Source organism: Megascapheus bottae, chromosome 10, assembly GCF_031878675.1.
Source record: "Megascapheus bottae isolate mThoBot1 chromosome 10, mThoBot2.hap1, whole genome shotgun sequence".
Taxonomy (NCBI): Eukaryota; Metazoa; Chordata; class Mammalia; order Rodentia; family Geomyidae; genus Megascapheus; species Megascapheus bottae.
The window spans coordinates 56324447-56350581 of NC_143518.1; the positions used below are offsets into that span (position 1 = coordinate 56324447).

The 26135-nt window shown below is 50.2% G+C and overlaps 1 protein-coding gene across 5 annotated transcripts in view; it reads right to left on the reverse strand.

The window, feature by feature from the left end:
* The window catches only part of Sox13 (SRY-box transcription factor 13), a 51247-nt gene that overhangs the window by 13223 nt on the left and 11889 nt on the right, over window positions 1-26135 (reverse strand). For all 5 annotated transcript variants that reach the window (XM_090341373.1, XM_090341369.1, XM_090341368.1 and 2 more), the window contains exons 2-5: window positions 3329-3527; window positions 1605-1716; window positions 1441-1527; window positions 237-409 (exon numbers count right to left, since the gene is read on the reverse strand). In XM_090341373.1, the coding sequence (XP_090197499.1) occupies window positions 237-409; window positions 1441-1527; window positions 1605-1716; window positions 3329-3526 (570 nt within the window). In that variant the 5' untranslated portion in view covers window position 3527. The remainder of the gene's footprint in view (window positions 1-236; window positions 410-1440; window positions 1528-1604; window positions 1717-3328; window positions 3528-26135) is intronic.

Consider the following 26135-nt stretch of genomic DNA (forward strand, 5'->3'; position numbering starts at 1 on the left):
ACGAGCCTGGGCCTTTCTCCCCAGAGCCCACTCCGCCTAACCCCCACCCCACCTCTGCACCCCTGGGGAGCTGAGGCTCGGGAGTGGGGAGCAGGACACTGGGCCCCAGAGCTCCATCTTTTGTGGACATCCTTCCCCCAGGGGGCCTGTGATGGAGGAAGGCTGCACAGACACAGTGAATCCGTGCCAAGGATTCCAATCGCCAGAGGTGAGGACCCAACAGCCTGGACTGGCACCTGTTCCTGCTGCTGCCGGGCCAGCTCCATCTGCTGCTGCTGCTTCTCAAAGAGCATAGCGGCCATGTTCTTTTGCTCCGAGTGGGCCGTGAGGAGCTGGTCCCGCAGAGTGGACAGCTGGTGGATCATGACGAGAAGCTGCAGCTCCTTCTCCGCCAGGCTCTCTTGAGTCCCTGCTCCCCAGTGAGACAGCACCATGAAAGAGTTTCAGTCAGCTCACCTGCTTCTACCCACCCATCCCTCTCCTATGCCCACGATCCTATCTGGCCGCAGGTCTGCAATGGTGGACTGTTAATCTGTAAAGGGGCCCAGGATTACCATGAAGCTGAACAGGTTATCATAGAGAGATCTTTGTCCAGCATCTCAACATGGTCCTCAGCCAATAAATGTTAGTTTCCCCCTGCCTTCCAATTTTGCTGTCTGAGCCCTTTTATTATTGCCCCCTCCCCCGCTGAGGGGGGCATTAAACTTGGGGCCTGAGCATTGTCCTTGGGCTTTCTGAGGGCTAGAGCTCTACCACTTAAGCCACAGACCACTTCTGGCTTTTTTATGTAAGTGGTACTGCAGGTCTTCATGCATACTAGGCACGCACTCTACCACTAGGCCACACTCCGGCCCTGGGATTAGCCTTTCATTCCTAAATGCTAGGCAGTAAGGCCATTTGTACCAGAATCACTCAGAGTGTCTTTGGAAAACAGGTTCCTGGCTCCCTATCCCTGGTGCATCATCCCACAGGGCAGGAATGAGGGTACCAAGAACTCAACATTGCCAGGCGCCAGTGGCTCTCAACGCCTGAAATCCTAGCTACTCAAGAGGCTGAAACCTGAGGACGGAGGTTCAAAGTCAACCCAGGCAGGCCATTTGATTCCAATCTCCAATTAACCACCAAAAATTGGCAAGTGGAGCTATAGCTCAAGTGGCAGCATCAACCTTGAGTGAAAAAGCAAGGAGATAGCACCAAAGCCTCGAGTTCAAGCTCTAGAACCAACATGGATGCGCATGCGTGTATGCACGCGTGCGTGTGTGTGCGCATGCGCGTACACACACACACACACACACACACACACACACACACACACACACACACACACACACACAATACTGCCTTACTGCCCTACATACCTAGACTGCACTAGCAGGCTAGGCCAGAAAGGAGAGAGGCTCAGACACCCCTGTCCACCCCTCCCAACCCCCCACTCCTCACCTTTGACATCTTTGGTTTCCACAGAGCTCCTTCCCAGAAATTTCTCCTTCCAATCACTGCACAGCAGCTTCTCAATGGCCGGCACCACTGCAAGACACAGCGGGTGAGGGGCGGCCAGCGGCGCCAGCCTCCTCCCCCACCCCGACCTGGAGCACGCCTCTCACCTTCCTGTAGGTTGCGGTTGAAGTCCAGCTTCTCCTGGCTTCCAGAAGCAGCCTTGGAGTCTGCTGGTATCTTGGGCTCTGGGGACCTGTTGCTCTCAGGAGAGCTGCAGTCCTGCAGGATACAGTGCATTCTTACTTACCACCCAAGAGATGGGGTACAGAGGGCAGGGAGAGCGGAGCAGCCCAGGCACACTTGCCCTGGGCCCAGAAGGGCCCTTCGTCCCTATCTTCCAAGCCCCTGCTCACACTTCACCAGATGCAGTGAAAAGACAAGGCACCTGGGGTTCAATGCTGGCTCGGTGACTCACAAGGGATTTGATCCCATCTGAGTCCCAATTTCCTCCCTCTTCTGAAAACGGAGGTACTAATGCTCTCAGCGATTGCTGGTCAGGCGCGTGAGGACGTGGATGAGGCCCGTCAGGGTCAGGCCATGTGGCTGTCACTGCAGACCCTAAGAAATGTCCCCTGATTCCCTTCTTCATCCATGTCCCTGAGGCCTGACTCCTCTGAGAAGTCCTCCATGATGCACGCCTCCCACTAACTCCTCTACCCAAAGCCCCAACTCTCATCGTCACTCTTGGCTTTAGCCTTCATCTATTTATCTATCCCCTTACGCATCTCCTACATGGAATCACCAAAAGTGTGAGAACTTCAAGAATCTTTATTAGCAGCAAAGTTCCCTCATTTTAGTGTGATGAGTTCTATAACTGTGTGTGTGTACTTGAACTCAGAGCCTCTTAATTTTTTGCTCACAATTGCTATTCTATCCCTTGAGCCATGCCTCCCGTTCAGCATTTTTCTCTATTTTTTTTTTTTTTTTTTTTTTTTTTTGCCAGTCCTGGGCTTGGGCTCAGGGCCCAAGGAATCGTACCCGGGTCTTTGTGCATGCTAGGCAAGCACTCTACCACTAGGCCAAACTCCCGGCCTAGCATTTTTCTCTATTAGAGATAGAATTTCATTGTCATTTTCTGCTGGGGTTTGCTTTGAACTGCAATGCTCACGTCTCAGCTTCCTGTGTAGCTAGGATTATAGGTTAAGCTGCCAACACTGGGCATACACATTGTGGGTCTGCATTGCATGTGTGTATGTGCCAGTCCTGAGGCTTCACTCAGGGCCTGGGTACTGTCTCTGAGTTTCTTTTGCTCAAGGCAAGAGCTCTACCACTTGAGCCACAGCACCACTTCTGGCTTTTCTGCGTAGTTTACTGGAGATAGGTTTCATAGACTTTCTTGCCCAGGTTGGCTTTGAACTGTGATCCTCAGATCTCAGCTGAGTTGCTAGAATTATGGGTGTGATTCACCATGCTTATCTGGTAATTACTTTTTTTTCCATCAGGGCCTGGGCACTGTCCTGGGACATAGTTTTGCTCTGCCACTTTAGCCACAGTGCCACTTCTGGCTTTTTCTGTGTAGGTGGTACCAAGGAATCAAACCCAGTGCTAGCACTCTACCACTAGGCCACACTCCTGGCCATAGTAGATTACTTTTAAGTGAAACTTTCAGCAAGTTTACCTGATCTCCCCAGCAAATCCTCAGGAGCAATGTCTGGGTCACACAGCCTCTCCCCTGCTCACTAGTACCCTATCTTCTCTTATCCCCCAGGCCAACTTTCTGATACACCTGTTTCCTGGCAAGACCCGTACAGGCTGCAGAGAGGCTGGGCTGGCATTACAGAGGGGAGGCGGAAACTCTGACCCAAGAACTCTTAAGAAAAGTACTGAGTACCTGAGCTGGGGCTTGGGGGTCAGCAGCATCCTGGGGCGCCAGGGCTGGGTCTGCAGGCTGAGGCTCGGCTGCAGCGGCCACACCCTGGGGGGCTTCGTGGCAAGGCTCCTTCCTCTCTTCAGACTTGACGGTACAGTTCACCATGGTGCCAGCGCCATCCAGGGCCAGCTGCACAGAGACAGGGCTCCGCATGGACATTCTGAGGAGGGAAGGCAGGGTGAGCTGAAGCGAGGCCTGCTGGGATCAGAACCCCCACCCCAGCCTGGTGCCCGGCTGCCCAGACCCCGCGCCGTCCCACAACAGGCATTTGTATAAACAGAAGCGTACGTTTGGATCCCACAGAAATGTTAGAAAAGGATCTCTGCCCTTGTGCTTCTTGCCCCCCTCCCCATCTGTTTGCTTTTTTTTTTCTGTGGGAGACAAGGTCTCAACAAGGTAGCCCAGGCTGGCTTTGAACTTGTAATCCTCCCATCTCAGCCTCCAAAGTGCTAGGATTGCAGACCTGGTACTATTGTTGTTTTTCTTTTGTTTGTTTGTTTCTTTAGGGGGGATTGTTTGTTTTTTTTGTCAGTCCTTGGACTTTCTCAAGGCTAGAGCTCTACCACTTGAGCCTCAGCATCACTTTCTGCTTTTTTCTATGTATGGGGTACCGAGGACTCGAACCCGTCTTTGTGCATGCTAGGCAAGCACTGCACCACTAGGCCAAATTCCTGGCCAGTGCAGGGTGTGGGGGGGGTGGGCGGGGGGGGTTGTTTGCCAATTCTGGGGCTTGAACTCAGGGCCTGGGCACTACCCCTGAGTTTCTTTTGTTCAAGGCTAGCATTCTACCACTTGAGCCACAGCACTACTTCTGGCTTTTCCTGGGTTCAGGAATTGAACCCAGGACTTCATGCATGCAAGGCAAAGCACTCTACCACTCAGCCACATTCCAGCCTGATCCTGTTGTTTTTAAAAATAGATCTCAGAGGTGACTGGGCATGCCTTGACCATTCTTGGCCTTTTTATTTTCCTCAGTGGGGATGGGACTGTGGCCATGTACTAGGCAAGCCTCTCCCTGAGACCCCCCCCTCCCTGGGCCTCACTCCAGGCCCCTCTCTGCCTCTGAAGTGTTGGGGCTAGTGGGCTGCTGGGCTCCTCAAGGGACACCAAAGATGGACAACTGGCTATTTCTTATCCGAACAGGCTGAAGATTTATATGTATGGGTGTATTTGTATGCATAGATACTTGATGCCAAAACTTAAATTTCCAAGACATAGTACATAAAAAATATGAATTTGAACTTTCAGCACAATGACAAACATGGCTGGAATTGAGCAGCAGGAACTCCGAATACACGGGCCAGTTTGCCTTAGTCACCTACACTCCCAACCATCCGAACTAGTCAAGACAAGGGTTTGTTTGTTTGTTGGTTTTGGTGTTACTCATGGGACTTGAACTCAGGGCTGGGCACTGTCCCTGAGCTTCTTTGTGCTCAAGGCTAGTGCTCAATAATTTAAGCTACAGCTCCATTTCAGTGTTTTGGTTGTTTTGGTTGTTTATTTTTGCAATTTATCTCTTTGGAGATAAAGGTAAGAGTCTCCGGGACTTTCCTGCCTGGGCTGGCTTTGAACCAGGATCATCAGATCTCAGTTTCCTGAAGAGCTTCAAATCATGATTCTCAGATGTCAACCTCCAGAGCAGCTAAGATTACTGGGGTGAGCCACCAGTGCTTGGCCACATAGGGTATTTTCAAGACAGTAACTAAAAGAGATTATAACTGATCAGGGCATCAGAGGCTGAGGTCTGAGGATCACAGCTCAAAGCCAGTCCAGGATGAAAAAGTCCATGAAACTCTTATCTCCAAGTAAACACAAGAGAACTGGAAATGTGCTATGGCTATAAGTAGTAGATAACTAGTCTTGCACAAAAAAAAATCTCGAGGACAGTGCCCAGCCCCCCCACCAAATCTAAGATGATCGGCTACTATAAATCTGACCCAGCAGTCTTGTCCACTCCATTTCCCAGTTCAGGATGTCCTGGGGTTCTACACTGGATCCAGCGCTGCAGGAGGAGAGGACAGAGGCAATATCTGACCTGAACAAGGTCAGTCTTTTAGCCTTTACCTACGTGAAGGGACCCCAGCCCAGCTTTGCCCTGGCAGTACCCGCCCCCCTCCACCCCCACATGGGGGGAGCACCTGGAGGAGGTCCAGAAAGCCAGCCAATCCAGAGCTGCGAGGGAGGGGCTGGGAGCAACCCCGCAGGGGGGCGGGGTGGGGGTGGGGAGGGAAGGGTGTTATCCTGGAGCTGAGGGCAGCAATTACATAACAAACAAACCCCGGGCTCAAGCTGTGAATTAATCAAACCGCTGAAAATAAAACCTTCCTCTCAGGAACTTCAGACAAAAGAAATGAAAACAACCAGGCTGGCAGGAAAATAAAAGGCAGGGCACTGAAAGGGGGACAAAAGGAAACCAGACAATAGGGTGTTGGACAAAAGCAATAAAGCCAAAGGAAGTGTGACAGGCGCACAATGACGGCCTGTGGGCTTCTGATCCCGGCGGCTCCCAGCCACCGCGACCCACACCCACCTCGGCCACTGGCAGGCCACCAGGTCACTGCCTCCATCCAGAGACACGACGCCTAAAGGCTTTGCTTCTTCATTCTGCCCAGCTCCTGTCAAAAAGCCCCCCCCCCTTCCCAGCAGCCCAGAGACCCCGTTAGGACTGGGAGTACAGTTAGGTGAAAGGTGCTGACAGTGGTGGTCAACCCCACTGCCCAAGGGGCCGCCATGTGGGTGCTGAGTACTTGGAATGAAGGCAGTCCCAGGAGAAATAGCACTGTCAAACACACAAAGGTACTGAGGGCTTAGTATACAGGGCAGAACAACCAAATCCTTCATAGTTGTTTGCAAATTTTCATTCGAATCCTAGCTACTTAGGAGGCAGAGATCTGAGGATTCAAAGCCAGTCTGGGCAGAAAAGTCCATGAGACTCATCTCCAATTAACCAGCAAAACGCCACAAGCTGGGGCCGGGAGTTTGACCTGGTGGTAGAGTACTTGCCTAGCATGCATGAAGACCCAGGTTCAATTCCTCAGTACCACATACATAGAAAGTGGTGCTGAGGCTCAAGTGGTAGAGTTCTAGCCTTGAGAAAGCCTAAGGACAGTGCTCAGGCCCTGAGCTCACAGCCCAGGACTGGCAAAAAAAAAAAAAGAAAGAAAGAAAAATAAAAATGCCACAAGCAGAGCTGTGGCTCAAGTAGTAGGGCATCAGTCTTACGCAAAAATAAAGTGAAGGGGCAATGTACAGACCCAGAGTCTAAGCGCCCGTAATGGACACACATACAAAACCTGAAATTTGACCAGGCGCTGTTGGCAGGAATCCCAGCTCCTCAGGAAGCTGAGATCTGTCACAGTTCAAAAAGTCAACCTGGGTAGTAAAGTCCATGACATGCTTATCTCCAATAAACTACCAAAAAAAAAAGCTGGAAATGGAGCTGTGGCTCAGGTGGTAGCATGCTAGCCTTGAGCAAAGGAAAACTCAGGGACAGTGCGTAGGTCCTAGTTCAAACTCTAAAACTGGCACCAAAAACATTTTCATTTGGGCTGAACTGGGTTAGATAAGCATATTAAAAATTCATTTTGCTTGTTTCTAGAGAGACTATATGTTTTTTTATATTTTTTATTTTTGGTGGCACTAGGGGTGGTACCCAAGGCCTCACACAAGCTAGGCAAGCACTCTCCCACTGGCACTCTATCTTCAGCCACCATCTTTAGGGCACTAGTACTAGACTTAAATTACGCACTTGGGCAGCAGCATATTTCTGTTGGGCACCATGACACAAGACAGAAACTATCTTCTGCCTTTGGGCCTTGGTGGTCTTTTCTTTTTTTCTTTCTTTCTTTCTTTCTTTCTTTCTTTCTTTCTTTCTTTCTTTCTTTTTTTTTTTTTTGTGGGTCATGGGCCTGGGTGCTGTCCCTGAGCTCTTCAGCTCAAGGCTACCACCCTACCCTTGAGCCAAGACACACTTCCCATTTTCTAGAGGTTAATTGGAAATAAGAGTCTCAGGTCCTGGGCTGGGAGTTTGGCCTAATGGTAGAGTGCTTGCCTGATATGCATGAAGACCCAGGTTCGATTCCTTGGTACTACATACAAGGAAAAAACAGAAATGGTGCCATGGCTTAAGTGACAGAGTGCTAGCCTTGAGGAAAAAGCCCAAGGACAGAGGTCAGGCCCTGAGTTCATGCCCCAGGACTGGCGGAGGGGGTGGAGAGTCTCAGGTCCTTTTGTGCCCGGGCTGGCTTTGAACCTTGATCCTCAGATCTCAGCCTCCTGAGTGGCTAGGATTACAGGTGATTACAGGCGTGAGCCACCCACAGGCTCTTGGTGGTCTTTTCTACCCATCCTTCGTTCTCAACAGTACCAGTAGAGCCAGGCAGTCACTCCTAGGCCCTCCAATGCTTCAGCCTGGTGTCCAGCACAGCCATCACCCAAGGAGATGGCTCCTAGTGGTGGGCACCCATGTTGACTGGAGGGCTGGGCCTTTGCAACCCAGATTGGTACCCGGCCTGGTAATTCTACCAGGATGGGGTCCAGCATGCTCCCAGCTCATCTGGGGGAGGCGGGAATTGCTCTCTGAGCCCATTTGGGGGAGGAGAGACGCAGCTCAGTGGCAGGGGTCTCCCTGGGTCTCACAGCCCTCAGCTTCCTGGAGCACAGGCCTACTTGGGAAGGGCACATGGCCTTAGGGAACCAAGCTCCCAGCAGCTGGCCAGGCTCTGGAGTAGGGCGCCATCTGTGATTCCACAGTGTGGGCCGGGTTGCTTTGCCCCCACAGGCTTTGTCTGCAAAACCAGGGTGCTGGGGGTTATCCAAGAAGCAGTGTGGAAAACTCACCACCATTCCTGTCTGATACCAACTGATTGTGTGCAGCTAACAAAGTGACTTAACCTCTCTGAGCCTGATTTGCCCCCAGCCCCGCACCACAGTGACCTTCATTCACAAGAGCCCAGACGGATGGGTGACTAGCCTTTATAGAGCAAAAAGGCTCTGGGTCTAACAGACCATTTAAATACCAATTACTGTGCTACCTTGGGCAAGCCAACTTAATCTCTCGGAGCTTGCTTCTGTCCCAGTCAAGGAGGAATAAGCCCAATAACAAATAGTGGGACTTGTATGAACTTGGACCCTTGCTTTACATCCTCATGGACACATCCAATAAATATTCTACAATCATAAGAGTCACACAGTCCAGCACACAGAAAACCTGGTGGTTTTTTTCTTAAATACTAAGATGATGCATGTATATTACATGTATACGCATATACAAACACACACACACACATACACACACACACACGTATGCCATGCATGTGTGTGGTGTGGGATGTTGCTAGGTGGCAGAGCCCTTATCTGGCATGCCTGCAGCCCTAAGTTCAAACCCCAGCACCAACAGCAAAAGCAAACACGCCTGGAAGAGGGTGTCCACCAGTGGCTCATGCCTGTAATCCTAGGTACTCTGGAGGCTGAGATCTGAAGATCATGGTTTGCTTCAGTTCCAAGCTAGCCAGGGCAGAGAAAGTCCATGTAACTTTTATCTCTGGTTAACTTCCAAAAACCAAGAATGCTGTGGCTCAAGTGGTAGATCACCAACCCTGAGCAGAAAAGGAGAAGGGACGGAACTCAGGGCCTGAGTTCAAGCCCCAGTAAAAGTACTCTCAAGCACCCCATCCCCCGAAAAACCAGCATGGATGTGTCAGGACATTTTATCATCATCGGTTCAGATCGATGGTGCACTCTGCTCACCTGCCCCCTCCAGGATCCAATTTCTTCCAGAGCAGGACCAGAATCCCCCGAGGAGGGAAGCAAGTCCACTTCTTTGGGATTTTACCTTAAATCCTAAGAAACATTTTGCACCTATGTTTGAATTTATCATCCCTTTGGGAGTCTGTCCTCCTTGAAAATTTCTTCTACAGGGACTAAAAGACTCCGCCATTTCTTTGCTCCTCCTTATAAGACGTATGTGGTCCTCACTGTTCCTCAGTCTTCTCCCACCACCCACCCAGCCCGGTGCCCACAGGAGTCCCAGCCAGGGGATATAAAAACCACCCTCCACTTCCACGTACCCAGCCTCTTGCCTCTTCCTTGCCCAACACACACATTTGGTGAGTGGAGACTGGGGAGCCAGTCCTTGTGGGGGCAGTACTGCTTCAGGACAGTGAGGTCCTGCCCGGCCCCTCACTTCCCCTCTTGGGAACCCACCTCAGGCCATCTGTCCTTCCTTCTCCTGAGCCTTATTAAGCACCCGAAGGTTTGAAAGGGGTGCAATTGCCTAAGAGGGGGTGGCTTTGACCATCTTCTCCTCTGATGAGCAGTCTTGGGTCTGGTTCCTGGCAGGTCTTGGGTGGGCCCCCACCCACTGCCTGAGTCAAGGCACAGAGAGACACCTCCAGGGAGGGCCAACAGCTCTGAATGCAGCCCCCCACCCCCACCCCGGCACAGAGCAGAGGCCAGGTACCTCCCCCCCCATCCTATCCAACCTCCACCACCCACCCTACTACTGCAGGTGCACATATAGACATACCAAGCCCCTTCTACCCAAAACAAATCATCAGCCACTTCCTTAATCAGTCAACACAGACCCTGCTGGATAGGAATCAAAGGAATCTTCACTCTCAACCCTCCTCCCTCCATAACCGCAGCCCCCTCTTCCCCCCAAATATCTAGATGCAGAGGGAGATAAACCCAGTCATGGTGGCATGATTGTGACTCACACCCAGTGCTACAGGAAGACACTGATCAGGCATAAGACCCCTGAGGAGTGCCACTGGGTACCCAGCGGGCTCACTCTGACTGGGTATGTCCAGGGGCAGGACCCAGGAAAGAAATCCACGCAGCAAGGGTGGGGCTGGGCACTGGTCCCCAGGGAATGCCACTTCCTCTGAAAGCATGTCCCAAAGAACTCAGGGCCTTGGACTGCCTCAAACAATAGTCCAAGGCGTGGGTGCCCAGAATGGTGCCCCATGCCACATCCTGCCATTCTTCTTGCAGGCCGCACCCTGCCACCCTTCCTGGCTACACCCGATCCTATCTCTGTTTATTCAGAGCTAGGAGCTGGGCTGGCTGCAGGCTTGGGACAATGCTTTCCTGGCGGTCCCCTCACACTTCCAGATTTTATAGACCTATAGGTAGGGGGCCCGGGTGTTACCTGGTCCTCGGGGTCTCCCAGGCTCAGCCAGCAGAGCGTTCCCAGGTCCTGGGCTGCTTCTGGGCTGAAGCTCCGTGAAGCCCCCAGCCCTTGCCCTCTAGCTCAAGAGAAAAGGTAGTCAATCCACCATCAATGCTCCTGACACTGTGCCCCAAGCTTCCACCCTGATGACCATAATGGCCACCACCCTCCACCTGAGGCACCCGAGTCTGGTCCCCAGTCCAGGGAAGGAAGAGTCAAGAGTCAAAAGAGAGAACAACCTGAAGATGCAGCTGTTCTCTGGAGGTGCTTCTGCACCCCAACAGAAGTGTTTCCCACAGGCCAGGGCCAGCACAAAACTGTACAGTTGGAGTTGGTCCCACCAGGGTCAGTCCTGAGTACTGACCAGGCAGGGCAGTGCTCCCTTGGTTGCAGGGCTCTCCATTTCCCAGCGCCATCCTCAGAAGACTCCTATGAAGCCTAGGGAGGGCCCAGGAGCTAGACCATCCCAAGCCTCACCGATGCTCGAGCCCATCATTTCACCTGCTGGGGGATGCCCCAGCCAGGCTCCCTCGGCCACAGGCAATAGGCTTCAATCCAAATACCAACTGGACACAGGCTACACCACCTCAGATGCTAGGAGTTTCTGACTGAGTTGTAGCCAAGGATATACTGGTCAAAAAAAAAAAAAAAACCTAAGGCAATTAGGACCTTCCTTTTTGGTCAGTCAGGGGGCTTGAACTCTGGCCCAGGGCACTGTCCCTGAGCTCTTTAGCTCAAAGCTACTGATCTACCACTTGAGCCATAGTGCTACTTTCAGTTTTCCTGGTGGTTAATGGAGATAAAGGACTTTTGAGCCTAGGCTGGCTTTGAACCAGAATTCTCAGATCTCAGCCTTCTGAGTAGTTAGGATTACATGCATGAGCCACTGTAATCTGGCTCCATGAACTTTCTGGGAAGACTCTACTATCTATTTTGGGGATTAGTAAATAACGTACAATTAAAGAATCTGGTGCTGGCTAGGAGTTTGGCCCAGTGTAGAATGCTTGCCTAGCATGTATAAAGACCCAGGTTCAATTCCTTTAGTACCACATACCTAGAAAAAGTCAGAAGCGGTGCTGTGGCTCAAGTGGTAGAGCTCTAGTCTTGAGAAAGCCCAAGGCAGTTGAAAAATCAAAACAGGATTAAGAGTCGGGCTATCAGCCCCACCCCTCCAACCTCTGGGGAGGGGAGGACAGCATTGAAGGTTAAATCCACCAGCAAAGGCCAAGGAATCCTCACTGAACCTCCAACGGACAGGCCTGGGGCACTCCCCAATAACTGCACAAGCGTCCAGCGAGGGCATGGAAGCCCGGCCCCGCATCCTTCCTCTTTTTATTTATCATATCCTCTATGATAAGCCAGTGTGTGCAAAGAACGCCATTTCTAGAGTTCTGTAGACTGCTCTCATGAGTTCACCAAGCTTACAGGCGACTGGAGGAACCCCGGCTTCTCCCGGGTTGCTCAGAAGCCCACACATATTTGATCTGGTGATGACCATGGCGTGGGGGCTGAGCTTCCTCCCAGAGGAGCTGATGCTCTCTCCAGGTAGAACTGGAGGCTCCGCCAGTGGCTGCTGCAGAAGTGACCACCCCATCTCCATTACTCCTCCCCCCGGATGAGGGTGCAGTGGGAAAGGTACTGCTTGTCCAGCGTCCTCAGGCCTTCCCACCCCAGTTTGGGGAATAGCCATTTTTCCAAGTAAGCCCAGCACAGGCCTGGCTCTTCTGGAGATGGCTGGAGGCTCCCTGGCAAAGCGAAGGGCCCTTGCTGCCACATGGTCCTACGCTTCCACCCTGGCTCAATCACCTACTACTAGTTGTGTGGCCACGGGACAAATAGGGGCTGGTGGCAAGACTCAGTGGTGCAGCACAAGTTGGTAATAGAACAAAGATGCTTTCCCTAAGAAAACGAAATCATCAAGACTCAACGAGATAGCATTGTAAAAAGTGAGAAGTTTGCGCCCCGCTCCCTGCTCCCACTCACACAGTCTCACAAGCAAGTGGAAAACCCACTCCTGGAGGACAACTAGATACATCATCTTCTTCTCCACCGGCCCCATAAAGGTTTCCAGCTCAGGCTCCAGCTTTCATCCCTAGTCAGAACATCTGCTGTCCCAGTGTATGCATGCAGTCATGTATGCATGCAGTCATGTATGCATGCAGTCATGTATGCATGCAGTCATGTATGCATGCAGTCATGTATGCATGCAGTCATGTGGTGCTGAGGTTGAACTCAGGGCTTTGCACGGCTAGGCAGTGCTCTACTGCTGAGCTGTGCCCCAGCCGTGTGTGTGTGTGTGTGTGTGTGTGTGTGTGTGTGTGTGTGTGTGTGTGTGTGTGTTGCTATGTATAGAATCCAAAAGCTTGCTGGGCCAGGTGTCCCACCCATCAGCTACATCCCCTGCCAGTGGTTTTTTAGAGACAAGATCTTGCTATCTACCTCATCCTGGTCTCACACTCAATCGTCCCTCCCCAGCCTTCTGAAGGCTGAGATTGAGACATGTGTCACCCCACCTGGACCACTAAATGTCCTCTGAGAGTCAACAAAAATGTTCAAGTGCCTACATGAGTCAGGCACTGCATTGGGTACCACTGTGCAGACGTGACCAGATCTCTAGCACACCTCTCTCTCTCTTTCTGTTCCTCTGGAATCACCACACACTACCACCACTGGAGTAAAAAAAAAAATTGCTCTATCAACTTCTGCAGTGCTCTGCCCGTCCTGGTAGTAGAGGAGACAGTAGAGACAAAGGTCATCAGACAGGGAAAAGTACAATGAGGGACTGCGTGTGAACAGCAGTGCTTAGCCAGCTGGAAGACGGAATCTCATCTCTACTAGAGTCTCTGCACAAGTGCTGGCTGCGCTTAGTGACAAGTCCAGGCCCCGTAGACAGAGTGCTCATGGTGGACAATCCCACAAAGAGAGACATACAAAACAGAGGCTGAAACCTCCATGTCCTCTAGGCCTCTCTAGGCTTCCTACTGCTTTATCTACAAACGTGACAGGGACTACGAGCCCCTGCCCGGTCTGCAGCAGCACAAGAGATCGCCCATGCCTGGCACACGGCTGAATCACTGTGACAGCCATGACCACTTTCCTTGAGATTAGGAGCCTGGGAGGTGAAGAAGAGGAATCTGCCCTTCAACTTCAGAGCCCGAATCAGCTCCTCAGCATCACAAGGTCCAGCACAAGAATAGATGGGTGGTTAGAATTGTGGTGTTGAGTGAGTGAGTGAATGAATGAAGTGTACTTCTGTGCTCTGCCCAAAAGTAGGGTAGTTCTAAACACCACTACTTGTCTCTGTTCCCATCCCTTTACCACTGGAGCCACACTTGCACATCCACTTGTGGCTTTTTTGGTAATTAATTGGAAATAAGAGTCTCATGACTTTCCTGCACGGGCTGGCTTAGAACCGTGATGCTCAGATCTCCGCCTCCTAAGTAGCTAGGATTACAGGCATGAGTCCGATGCCTGGTTCCCTGCTGCATTTGTTGTTTTGAGACTTGTAGAGTAGCCCACATTAGTCTGAAACTCACAATCTTCCTTGCCTCCACTTCCCAAGTGCTGGAACTATGGCATGAACCACCACCCGGCTCCTGAAGACCCTTCTTACCGTCACTGCCAGGCCGGCCTGCATCCAGCCCGGGCACGAGGCAGTGCGTGGCTTCACCCAGCATGGTTCCCTCCTAGCACCTCTTGCTCTGCCTGCTCAGCCACCCCACTGCAGGAGCGAGGAAGGGGCAGTCAAGAGGGGTACAGGACGCAAGAAGGAAGTCAATAGATGTGTGTTCCCGGATAGCCACAGCCTTGAGCCCGAAAGGTCAGCATGCAAATGACCAGCTTCACCCTCCCCTCCCTGGGACTGACTTGAAAGAAGCCCTGGAGACTTCATGCTAGCGACACTGAGGAGACAGAAACAAGGTGACGATGGACAGGACCTGGGCGCACAAACCCTGGGCATGCAGACCCGGCATGGCGCCCCCCGCAGGTCTACTGTTTCCCCCATTGCTGCACCCCCAACCAAACCCCATATTCTAGGTGGCACATGACCCACACCTGAGGAACACCTAATCCCCACCATCTCCCCCAAACCAAACTCGCTCACCAGAAAGCCCCAATTTTGCAACTCTGCCGGTGAACGACGTGTTCCGTTCCTTTGCTCTGCAAAGCCTTCACTTCCTCTCCTATTACCTCTCCATCCACAGTGGCCAGACTGCATCTTTCTTTCCGCTATCTTCATGTTCCCCTTTATTTCCAGATGTTGAGTTGTTGGGGGTAGGGAGGGGTTGTTCAAGCAGAGAGGAGAACAAGGGAAGAACAGTTTCGTTACCTCTCATTCTTGGGATTTTACCTAAAATATTTACCAAACAATCCCTGAGGCTGGCAGCCCTCCCCCAGTCTGTATGGGGGAGGGCTATTGCTAGTGGGATAAGACCACTTCAGCCAAGACTTGGCAAAGGAAAGGGATGAGGGCTGCTCCGGTGGGAAACCTTGACATTAGACTAAAACTAACTGATGTTCTCAGTGATGGACACCAACCAATCTGACAGGACCGACTGGGACAATGAGTTGGTGCATGCCAACCACAAATAACTAGTTGAGTCACAGTTGTATCTTTGGCTGAAGGGCCCCTTCCATTACAACTAAGTTTATTGAGCGTTTACTAAGTGCGGAGGAGTCAGGAATTACTCTTATCTCCATTTTATAGATGGGAAAACTAGGACACTGGGGTGATTGGAGCCAGGTAGCAGAGACCAGAAGCCACCTCTCAATCAGATAGCAGGATCTGACACCGCAGTGTGCCATTCATAGGTCTTCACGTCCATTAATTCTTTCATAAAACCAATGAAATAGTTACTACTAATTAACTCTCATTTTACTGAGGAGGACATGGGCCTAAGGAGGCCAGACCATCACCCAAGGTCACAGCCAGTAAGTGTGGCAGCCAAGAAAATGGACCCTAGAGACTGATAAGGTTTTTGCCCCCCGCTCGGGTACTGATGCTTGACCTTAAGGCCTGGGCATTGACCCTTACTAAGGCTTTTGTGCTCAAGGTTGGTGCTCTGCCATTTTAGCTACTTATGCCTTTCTAGTGGCTAATTGGAAATAGCCTTTTCCTGTCTAGGTTAGCTTTGAACCATGATGCTCAGAGTTCAGTAGCTAGGAGCGCTGGTGTGATACACCAGCACCCATTTTTAATGAATAATTTTCATCCATACTGACTTACTCTGCGCACTGTGGTTGAAATGGTTCTCCATCCCCACTTGGCCCCCAGGTCATCCATCCTGCCAGCACCTCTGCTGGTCTCTGTCAGGTGGGAGCACAGAACTAACACTCAGAACACCTCACCTTGGACTGGGGACAAGATAGAAAAGGATGGAGGATGGAGGACAGGGCAAGGACAGGGAGCTGGGGCCTGAAGCCTGCCTGCTGGTACAGCAGGTCAATGGGTTTCAACTGACAGGATGGTGAATCACAGTGAACCTGTACTTCATTAAAGTGGCTATTATGGGGGTGGGGGTGGCAAATACTGGCTAGGGCATGGGAAATTACTGGTAAGAATGTAAAATGTGGGAAATGATGGCAGTTCCTCAAAATCCTTAATAGAGAATTACCACATCAGCAAAGCAAGGCCACCTCTGGATTGACCCACAAAACAGAAACTGAAAGCAGGTCCACCACAGACAAATGCACAGCAAAACCAAAATCTGTCTCACACATACAAGGGACCCACGGCGTAGGGGGGGAGGGGGAAATGAATGTGGACACAACAGCAGGGAACTGTGAAACACCAGGCCATGAGGCCAACGACTTTATGATTCTACTTCTTTGAGGTACTGAGAAGAATAAAGATCATAAGGAAAGGAGGGAAAGCAAGAGTTACTAGGAACTTGGGAGCTGACAAATAAGTGATGGTAGATGGATGGTACCTGATATCCTAGAAGTACACTTCAAAATAACAGAAATGAGGGCCGGGAATTTGGCCTAGTGGTTAAAGTGCTTGCCTAGCATGCACAAAGACCCGGGTTCAATTCCTTGGTACCACATATATAGAAAAAGCCGGAAATGGTGCTGAGGCTCAAGTGGTAGAGTTCTAGCCTTGAGAAAGTTCAAGGACAGTGCTCAGGCCCTGAGCTCAAGCCCACGACTGGCAAAAAACATAAAATAAAATAATAAAAAAAAAATAACAGAAATGAGCCAGGCGCCCATGACTCACATCTGTGATGCTAGCAATTCAGGAGGCTGAGATCTAAGGCCCACGGTTCGAAGCCAGAGCAGGTAAGAAAGTCCATGAGAGTCTTATCTCCAGTGAACAACTACAAAGCTGGAAATGGAGCTGTGGCTCAAATGATAGAGTTCCTGCCTTGATAGAAAAAGCCTGGCAAGAGTACAAGGCCCTGATTCAACCCATAGAACCAGCACAAAATGCATAGTACATATATACAATGAGTAAAATGTCTTTGGGGTTTTTTCTCCCCCCCCAAAAAAAAATACCAGGGGGAAATCCTTATAAATAAACATGCTAATAGTGTATTTATTTATAAAAGGAAAATAAGTTGATGGTCTAGATGTCCAACACATACGAGGTTCTGTAGGCTGCATTACATTTACATACATTCAAGTATGACAGCTTATTTATTTTTATTTATTTATTTAGTCAGTCATGGGGCTTGAACTCTGGTCCTGGGTGCTGTCCCTGAGCTCTTCAGCTCAAGGGTACCACCCTATCCCTCGAGCCACAGTCCCACTTCGACTTTTCTAGTGGTTAACTGGAGATAAGAATCTCATGGACTTTAGTGCCAGGCCTGGCTTTGAACCACAATCCTCAGATCTCAGCCTCCTAAGTAGCTAGAATTACAGCAGGAGCAACTGCCTCCTGGCTTTTGGGGGGGGGGTGGGGGGGGGAGTTCTTGGTGCTTGTCCCGGGGCTTAAACTTGGGGCCTGGGCGTTCTCTCTGACTTTTTTGCTCTACCAGTTGAGCCACAGCACCACTCCCAGCTTTTTTGGTACTTAATTGGAAATAAGAGTCTCATGAACCTTCCTGCCAAGGCTGGCCTTGAACCATGATTTGGAGATCTCAGCCTTCTGAGTAGCTAGAATTATAGGCATAAACCACCAGTGCCAGGCTTAATGTGGTAATTTTGATGTGTATGTGCCACTATTGGAGTTTGAATTCAGGGCCTCGAACTTTTTACTCTAAGACTGGCATTCTACCACTTGAGCCACAGCTCCAATTCCTAATATGGTAATAGCCACATATATTTTAACCAATCTTATAAAAATATGAAAACTGCCAAGTTCACCTTCATGGCATGGGGGCTGAAGCCAAGTGCAAACAGCTCACAGACGGGCAGCTACCAGGGAGGGGGCGGGGCTGAGAGTAGCAGGGCTTCCCTGGGAGAGCCCTGATCTCAAAGGCCATAATTAACATCAGTAATTGAAGTGTCTAGAAGCCACCAGAGCCAGACAGTGCCAGACCAGCCCTGCCAGCTAGGCTTTCTCCCACCCCCAACTGCTTCTAGGAACAATTAAAGGCTTCCACCAGCAACCCAGAGACAAGATGTATTTAGGGTTCCTGGGCAAGGAATGATGGGGGTAGAAAGAGATTATCTTTTCTTACAGTCAATGCTTGGCTGGCCTAAGCCCTTCCTCACTGATGAAGGTACTTCTCCCCTACAGCCAGCCACAGGGCCAGTGGGAGAGAGGGGAAGGGGGTAGATGGGATATGCTTTCTCATTCTGTAACAAATGAGCCACTTGAGGCCAGCAGCCTTCCCCGCCCAAGTCCCATCAACTCTAATGTCCATTTCATGTTTCCATTCTCTGACTTCCCATTTCTGTACTTTACTGGTTAAAAAAAAAAAATCAATCCAATTGGAGCTGGGAATGTGGCTTGAGGTAGAGTACTAGCCTTGAGCAAAAGAAGCTCAGGGAAGAGTGTCCAGGCCTTGAGTTCATGCCTAAGACTGGCAAAAAAAAAACAAAAAACCAACCCAATTCTCACTTGACCAAGAACACATCAACGGGTTTCCTCTGCATGGGTCTTCATTTAGAAAGCCAGCCCTGCGAAGGCCACGACTCCAAGGGACCCTCAGGCCTTCCCGTGGTGGCTAAAAAGCCAGAATCTTTGTTCATCTTTGTCTGATGAGCAGAGGGAAGAACAGCCCTACCAGCCTGCAGCCCTGACCCAGGGGAAGGAGGTCGGGGATGGGGTCACCAGAAGGACTCAAGCTCAAAACCAGCTCCATGCTTAGGAAGAATTGAACCCTCTCCCTCCCAGCTCAAGAATATCCATCCTAACAGATCTGACGGTATGGAAGGGAAAAACAACCACAGAAGGTTTGGAAGAGCCTGAGTGAGCGTTCTGAGTATGTACCTCCAATTCTGCAAGTATTGGAAGCCTCGTGCTTTCCTTCTGTAAAATGGAATAAAAATACATCCCTGGAGCTAGTGGCTCATGCCTGTAATTGTAGCTATTCAAGAGGCTGAGATCTGAGCAGTGCAGCGAGACAAATACAGAGAACCTGTTGCTGCTGCTGCTGTTGTGGGTCATGGGGCTTGAACTCAGGGCCTAGGCACTGTCCCTGAACTCCTTTGCTCAAGACTAGTGATGTAAAACTTTAAACCATACATAGCGCCGCTTCCAGTTTTTTGAGTGGTTAATTGTAGGTAAGAGTCTGATGGGGACCTTTCTGCCTGGGCTGGCTTCAGACAGTGATCCTGAGATCTCAGCCTCCTGAACAGCCAGGAAACTCTTACTTCCAACTAAGCATCAAAAAGCAGACATATGGGGCTGGGAGTTGGGCCCAGAGGTAGAGTGCTTGCCTAGCATTCATAAAGACCAGGGTTCGATTCCTTGGCACCACATACACAGAAAAAAGCCTCAAGTGGTACTGTGGCTCAAGTAGTAGAGCTATAGCCTTGAGAAAGTCCAAGGACAGCCTCAGGCCCTGAGATCACACCCCAGTACTGGCAAAAACAAACAAAAAGCAGAAGAATGACTGGAGAGGTAGACACCAGTTGTAAGTGAAAGGAGCCAAGCAAGAACTTGAGGCCCCAAGTTCAAGCCCTAGTGCTCACACAAAACAACTGCAAACAAAATAAAGAAAAAAAATGCTGGAGACAATGCTGGGGGGTCAGCACAGGTGTTTCTAACTGCCAAAGTACTTGCCACATGTGATGGGCAGTGACTAGAGCCTCATACAGGACATTTGGACTCATTTTGCTCACTGAGGGCCTGGGGCATCCACCCAGCCTCCCAGCACGGCGAGGTTTTTCCCATTCACACAGGGAATGAATCAGAGATCAAATTGTAGGTGAGAGGGTTCCACGCCTTTAATACTGAGGAAAAACAAGTACTGCTATGCTCTATGCTTGTCTTCATGGGCTCATCGGATGTCAGGCCACAGCGGGAGGTCGTCAGGAGCCAGACACTGAATGACAGCAGCCACCATCCACTGTGTGATCACAGGCTGAGTGCCTCACTGGACCTGCCTGAATGTCACAGACAGGATCCATCCTCAGGTCTGGACTCTCAAGTCTAAAACTGCACCTGGTGCCAGGGCCACTAGAGCCCCAGTGAGCTCTCTCTGCCTGAATGGCTGCATGTGATAAGGGACAGCCAGCAGGCAAGGCCTGTCCCTGATTGCTCATGGCTTGTCACCCCCAAGGCTGGAGGGAGGAAAGGTAACCACACCTCTCGCTGTCTTCACAGGAGCTGGCCTGGCCCAGCACCTGGGGTCCAAAGGTTAGTTCCAACCTGTTTACTAGGAATTATTAAAATTCATCACTCAGCAATGGGCTTTTGTACCCGTAGAAGTTTTCAGCCTCCAGGCATTCAACTCTGAATTTCAGGGGTGAACGAATCAAATCTGTTTTACTTGGTATACAAAGTGTCCGTGTTAGTTTAGGGGAGACAGAGGAAGCTGTGTGCTGGGGGCTCTGAGCCACACTGTCATTTCTGTCACTCCTGGCAACGCCCTGTTTGAGCAGCCACCACCTGATGGTTACTTCCGTTCTCTGGGTTGGGCAGGGTCCCCACCTCAGCCCAGCTCCACTACACCCTGCTAGGCTCCAAGAGGCTGGGCACCTCCCCAGAACTTCCTGCTGCTCTCATCCAGGTTGCTGTTTTGTGTAATAAGACTTGAACTCAGGGCATGGATGCTGTCCTGTAGCTTTATCCACTCAGGGCTGGCTAGCATTCAACCACTTGAGCCACAGCTCCACTTCTGGCTTTTTTGTTTGTTTGTTTGTTTGTTTGTTTAGTACAGGTAAAGAGTACCATGGAGTTTTCTACCTGGCTTCAAACTGAGATCTCTGCCTCTTAAGTAGCTAGGATTATAGGCCTGGTCTCACTGAATAAAGTGATTTCTAACATAGTTACTACAGAACCATGCATCCCTGCCTGCTGGACACTGTCCTAGATGCTTCTCCCAGAAATCTTTTTATGTGCCCATCCCAGCAATGACATCAAGGAAACTGAGGAACAGAGAGTCTAAGTAACTTCCCAAGGGTAAATGGTACATCTCTTTGTCCCAAACAATGGAAACTTATAGCAGAAAGCTGAAGAAGTTGTTCTAGATGACAATGTCTGTCCCCTCCACATCTGCATGAGATACTTCTCCTTCCTCCCCACACCCCCACCCCCCGCATCCCAGCAGACCCCATGGAAATGGGGCCATCCCCACCCAGCACAAGCCCCACAGTGGTCCCGGGTTAATCACTGTAATACACACACCACTTACTTCACTGAATCATTTTACCCACGTTAAGACCAGCATTCCCACTTGGCAATGAAAAACCTTGCTTTAAGGAAATTCAGGATTTGCCAGAAATCCACTACTCTCAGAAGCAGAGCCTGGGGCCTGGGGCCTGGTGCCAAAGGCCCAGGCCTATCTATAATCCCAGCTACACAGGCAGATCATGGTTGAAGCCTGGCTAGAAAGTCCTTAACCACCCAAAAGCTGGAAGTAGACCTATGACTCAAGTAGTAAAGCATCAGCCTTTGAACACAAAAGCCAAGGTATAGCACAAAGGCCCTGAGTTCAAACCCCACTACTGGCATGTGCATGTACACAAACACACACACACACACACACGCATACGCATGCACACCAGGACTTCCCAAGAACAAGGCCTGCCCCCTTCCCCAGTCTTGCTTAGGGAAAGGTTGAGAGCTCTCATCTGTTCATTTCATCAGCTGTACCAAACTGCTACCTTTTTTCAAGGACATCTAGAGTTCAGATCTGAACACCATCATTTGCTTGTCCGTTCACCAGGAAATTCTCAGGCAAAGTGGTCACATTCACTTGCTGGGTCCCGCAGGACCAAAGCCATGGTCAGTGTGGGTCAGGGAAGGCAAGTCTGTCGCTCAAGGCTGCCAGCCTTGGCCCCACACTAGCTTTGGCAGGGCAGGAAATGTCCTCTTAGTTACCAGGAGGCTGGGCATGATTTGAAGGCATTACAGATGCTTTTGAATGGCAAGGAAAAGAACTGGGTACTGTTAGAATTTTTCCCAGGACAATGACAGTCAGCTTTGGCCTGAATGAATGAACCACCCATTCTGAAAGTTCTCTGAAAACACTCTCTGGTTCCCTATTGTCAACCAAGTCCCAGCTTTGTGGCCTGTGTCCAAGGTTCTCGCTGAGCTGGGGGGGCTCGGCTAACAGGACCCCTTCCAGCCGAACAGGGCTGCCTCCTCTGCTTTGGGCTGGGAGCTCAGTTTCCCAAGTTCCTTGTGGCTTCTGGCCCAAAGGTATCCTACAAACACTCACCTCAACAGAAGACATGGGGGTGCTAACGAAGCCCCAGTCCCTGATCAGACCTCAAAGGCCATTCTTAAGTGAGATCCTCACATGAGCCCTGAGCTAGCAAAGGAAAGGGGTGTCAACCCAGAGTGCAGAGAACCAGCCTCCGGGTGTCACCTAGGGAGACAGTAAGATGGTTTAGCCTCACAGCTAGAAACCAGGCCCAAGGGCTCGCAGCCTGGCCTAGCATAGCATCCCCTTTTTGTGGCCACGCCCTGTACACTGTCCCTTAAGACTGCTTATTATGTGGCACTTGCCCTTGATAAATAGCCCCAAGCTTGAGATATGGCTGGGATATAAGAATCCACACTTGGGGACCCACGCTTCTCACAGCCTGTGCTCTGTCTAGAGGCCCAGCGATGAGGCAACTCTGGGGGTCAAGTACCACCAGCCCTGACTCTGGGCCAGCGTTCCTTACCCCTGGCACCATGACCTTCTGAGGAATGCTGGCCTCTTGAAGCAAGAACGATATAACTACTTGGAGGCACAGCAAAGAACTGGGAGAAGAGAAGAAACGAAGGAATAACAAGGCTGACTTACGTGAGGGGTGGAGGAAAGTGGGATACTGGCCTCCGGGAATGGGAACCAATAATGTGCTCCGGGAAGCCTGGAGGCCAGCTCAGAGGAAGAGGTCCCATGGGTATGGGCTCTGCCTTCTCCATTCTCTTCTGGGACCCCCACATGACAACCAGGGCACACAGAGACACAGCTCTATCAACTGCCGGATGTCGTAGCCACCAAGCAAAATTCCACCAGCTCAGCGCATTTGCAAAAAGGGGTTGTTTGTTTGTGGGCCATGCTTTCCACAGAGTGGGCCATCTTGCCTGCTCTTCTTCCGGGGTTCTCTCACCCCTGATCTTCTTTTGCTTAAAAGGGGGTCTTCCCAGAAGGGCTCAAGAAACTCCATGGTTCTGTTTAGCATCATGGCCCAGATCCCACTTCACAAACAGAAAGCTGAAGTTCAGGGCCAAGCAGACACGGTATGGAAGGGAACTGCCAGCCCTCAGACCAGCCCCAGGGGGGGAGGGTGGGTGCCACCACTCCAGAACACTCCCCCACAGGCTGGGTTCTAATGGGTCCCCTGTTAAAACTATCCTCTACACAGGCCAAGACACCATCAGCAATCAATCACAGCCTGTTGAACTATTCCTCCTTCCTGTCCAGCCTCTTGTTCTGACCCCCAAGTGTCTTCCCCCAACACTGCAGAACAGAATGTGCTTGGCTGGAGACCCGGATGCAATAAATTGCTAATAACAGACTCAATCTGAAAAACAAAACAACAGGCCTCTTCCTTTCTGTTCTGCTTACCCTCAGCGCTTGGACCAAAAAGCAAGGGTCTCCAGACAGGCCAGTCATCACAGGGAAATCAGTGCCTCCCTCCTCCCTCCCCCACCGCTGCCTCACATACCAGCCTCCTTTTCTAGGTACAAGCAAGGCTGTAAGGAGTTTGTTTAAATGTTACTGAGCAGGGAGTTTGGCCTAGTGGTAGAGTGCTTGCCTAGCATGCACAAAGGCCGGGGTTGGATTCCTCGGTACCACATACATAGAAAAAGCCAGAAATGGTGCTGTGGCTCAAGTGGTAGAGCTCTAGCCTTGAGAAAGCCCAAGGACAGTGCTCAGGCCCTGAGTTTGAGCACCAGGACTGACAAAAAAAAATGTGGCTGAACTTAGGCTCAATGGTTTCCCTCATTTGTCATAATCAGTAGAAACCTTGGGCTCTACTAGCAGAGATCTGCAACAGAGCAAAACCTTGATACATAAGGCCATATAGTATGAAGCTCATTGGAAGGACCTCCAGGATATTGAAACAAAAGCCATATAACGAATGATTGTTGTCCTTAATATACTATGTTATCTCTCATCTCCTTTGCTGTCCCTTGGGTATCTCATATTGTTACAGTATCTCACTTTGTTATCTGATATATTGAATTTATTTGTATTTGGTTATTTGAAATTTGATAGGGAAGGGGGGAAAACCAAGACGGGGGGGAGGGAGGGTAATGGATACCAAGACATGTGAAAGGGTATCAATATATGTGAATTAATGCACCTTCTATCTGGCAAATATCATGTAACCCTCTTATTAATTACAATAAAAAATATATAAAAAAATGTGGCTGAGACTCCTTCTGTCTCTTGCTATTACTTTATTTTCACATTTACGGAGTAACTACTTAGTTCAAGAAGATAAAGGCACTCTGATCCTAAGATGGCTGCAGGCCTGGCGGGGGAGGCTGGGCCAGTGTGTTTCTCCTAAGGATCACTGAACTGGCCCAGCCCTGCACACTGTTCAACCTCAAGGAGGTCAGACAGATGATGGCACAGCAGCAACCTCAAGCTGACTCCATTTCCAGTTACCTGGTCTCTGTAAATGGGGGGTAGGCGGAGAAACAGGAGTGAAGTCAGAGAAGAACAAAAGGCCAAAACAGCTGTCTTGGAAAGAGCAGCAAAAGACAAGTCGGAATGTGCCTGGAAGTAGATTATAAAATCGTGTTCGGTATATTTACTGGTGATATACAAATTGCATGTAAATATGGATAAGGCCCTCAGAAGAACTCAAGTGTCGCTCTGTTCGTCCCTCCTCTCCTGTGTAGTTTCCAGGCTGCCTACGGAGCCACCTGGCCAGTGAACCCGGAGTGGCTTCCCCAGCCCCATCTCTCTGCAACATCCTTGGCTCAGTTCACCTGTGGCCACCAGAGAAGCATCACTGCAGGGAAGAAGAAGAAACGGATACACTGATTTGCTGAATGGTAACTCCTTTGGTACAATGACTTAAAGATAATACAAACCTAGTTTTAAAAAATGGAAATGGAGGGGCTGGGAGTTTGGCCAAGTGGTAGAGTGCCTGCCTAGCATGCACGAAGACCCGGGTTCGATTCCTCAGTACCACATACATAGAAAAAGCCAGAAATGATGTGGTGGCTCAGAGTAGAACACTCGCCTTGAGGAAAGCCCAAGGACAGTGCTCAGGCCCTGAGCTCAAGCCCAGGACTGGCACCAAAAAAAAAAAAAAAAAAAAAATGGAAATGGAGGGCTAGGAGTTTGGCCTAGTGGTAGAGCACTTGCCTAGCATGCATGAAGACCCAAGTTCTATTTCTTGGTACCACATACACAGAAAAAGTCTATAATGGTGCTGTGACTCTGGTAGAGCGCTAGCCTCGAGGAAACCCAAGGACAGTGCTCAAGCCCCTGGACTGGCAAAAAAGAAAAAAGGAAATGGAAACATGAGGTTTTGCTACATCCTAGTCCAGGGTGGTGGTTATTGGTAATGGTGATGTTTATTTTTGCTTTGAGATTGCTTTTTCTTTCTTTTCTTCTTTTTTGTCTTTTTAGGTAGTGCAAGAAAGGGAGGGAGAAAGGGAGAACAAATATAATCATTCAGTGCTTATTATGTGGAAAATCAACTGTGTAACTTGTAGGCAGGGATGGAGGGGGAAACAGGGAGAAAGCAAAAGGGGTAACAATGTCCAAAAAAAGACATGTACTCATTACCTGACTTATGAAATGGTAATCTTTCTGTACAACACCTTAATAATAACAATAAAAGTATATATACACACACACACACACATACACATCTAGATATTTTGGTGTGTGGGCTTGGCCTGGGTGCTGTCCCTGAGCTCTTCAGCTCAAGGCTACTACCCAACCCTTGAGCCAAGCCACACTTGCCATTTTCTAGAGGTTAAATGGAGATAAGGGTCTCAGGTCCTTTTGTGCGGGGGCTGGCTTTGACCCTTGATCCTCAGATCTCAGCCTCCTGAGTAGCTAGGATGACAGTTGTGAGCCA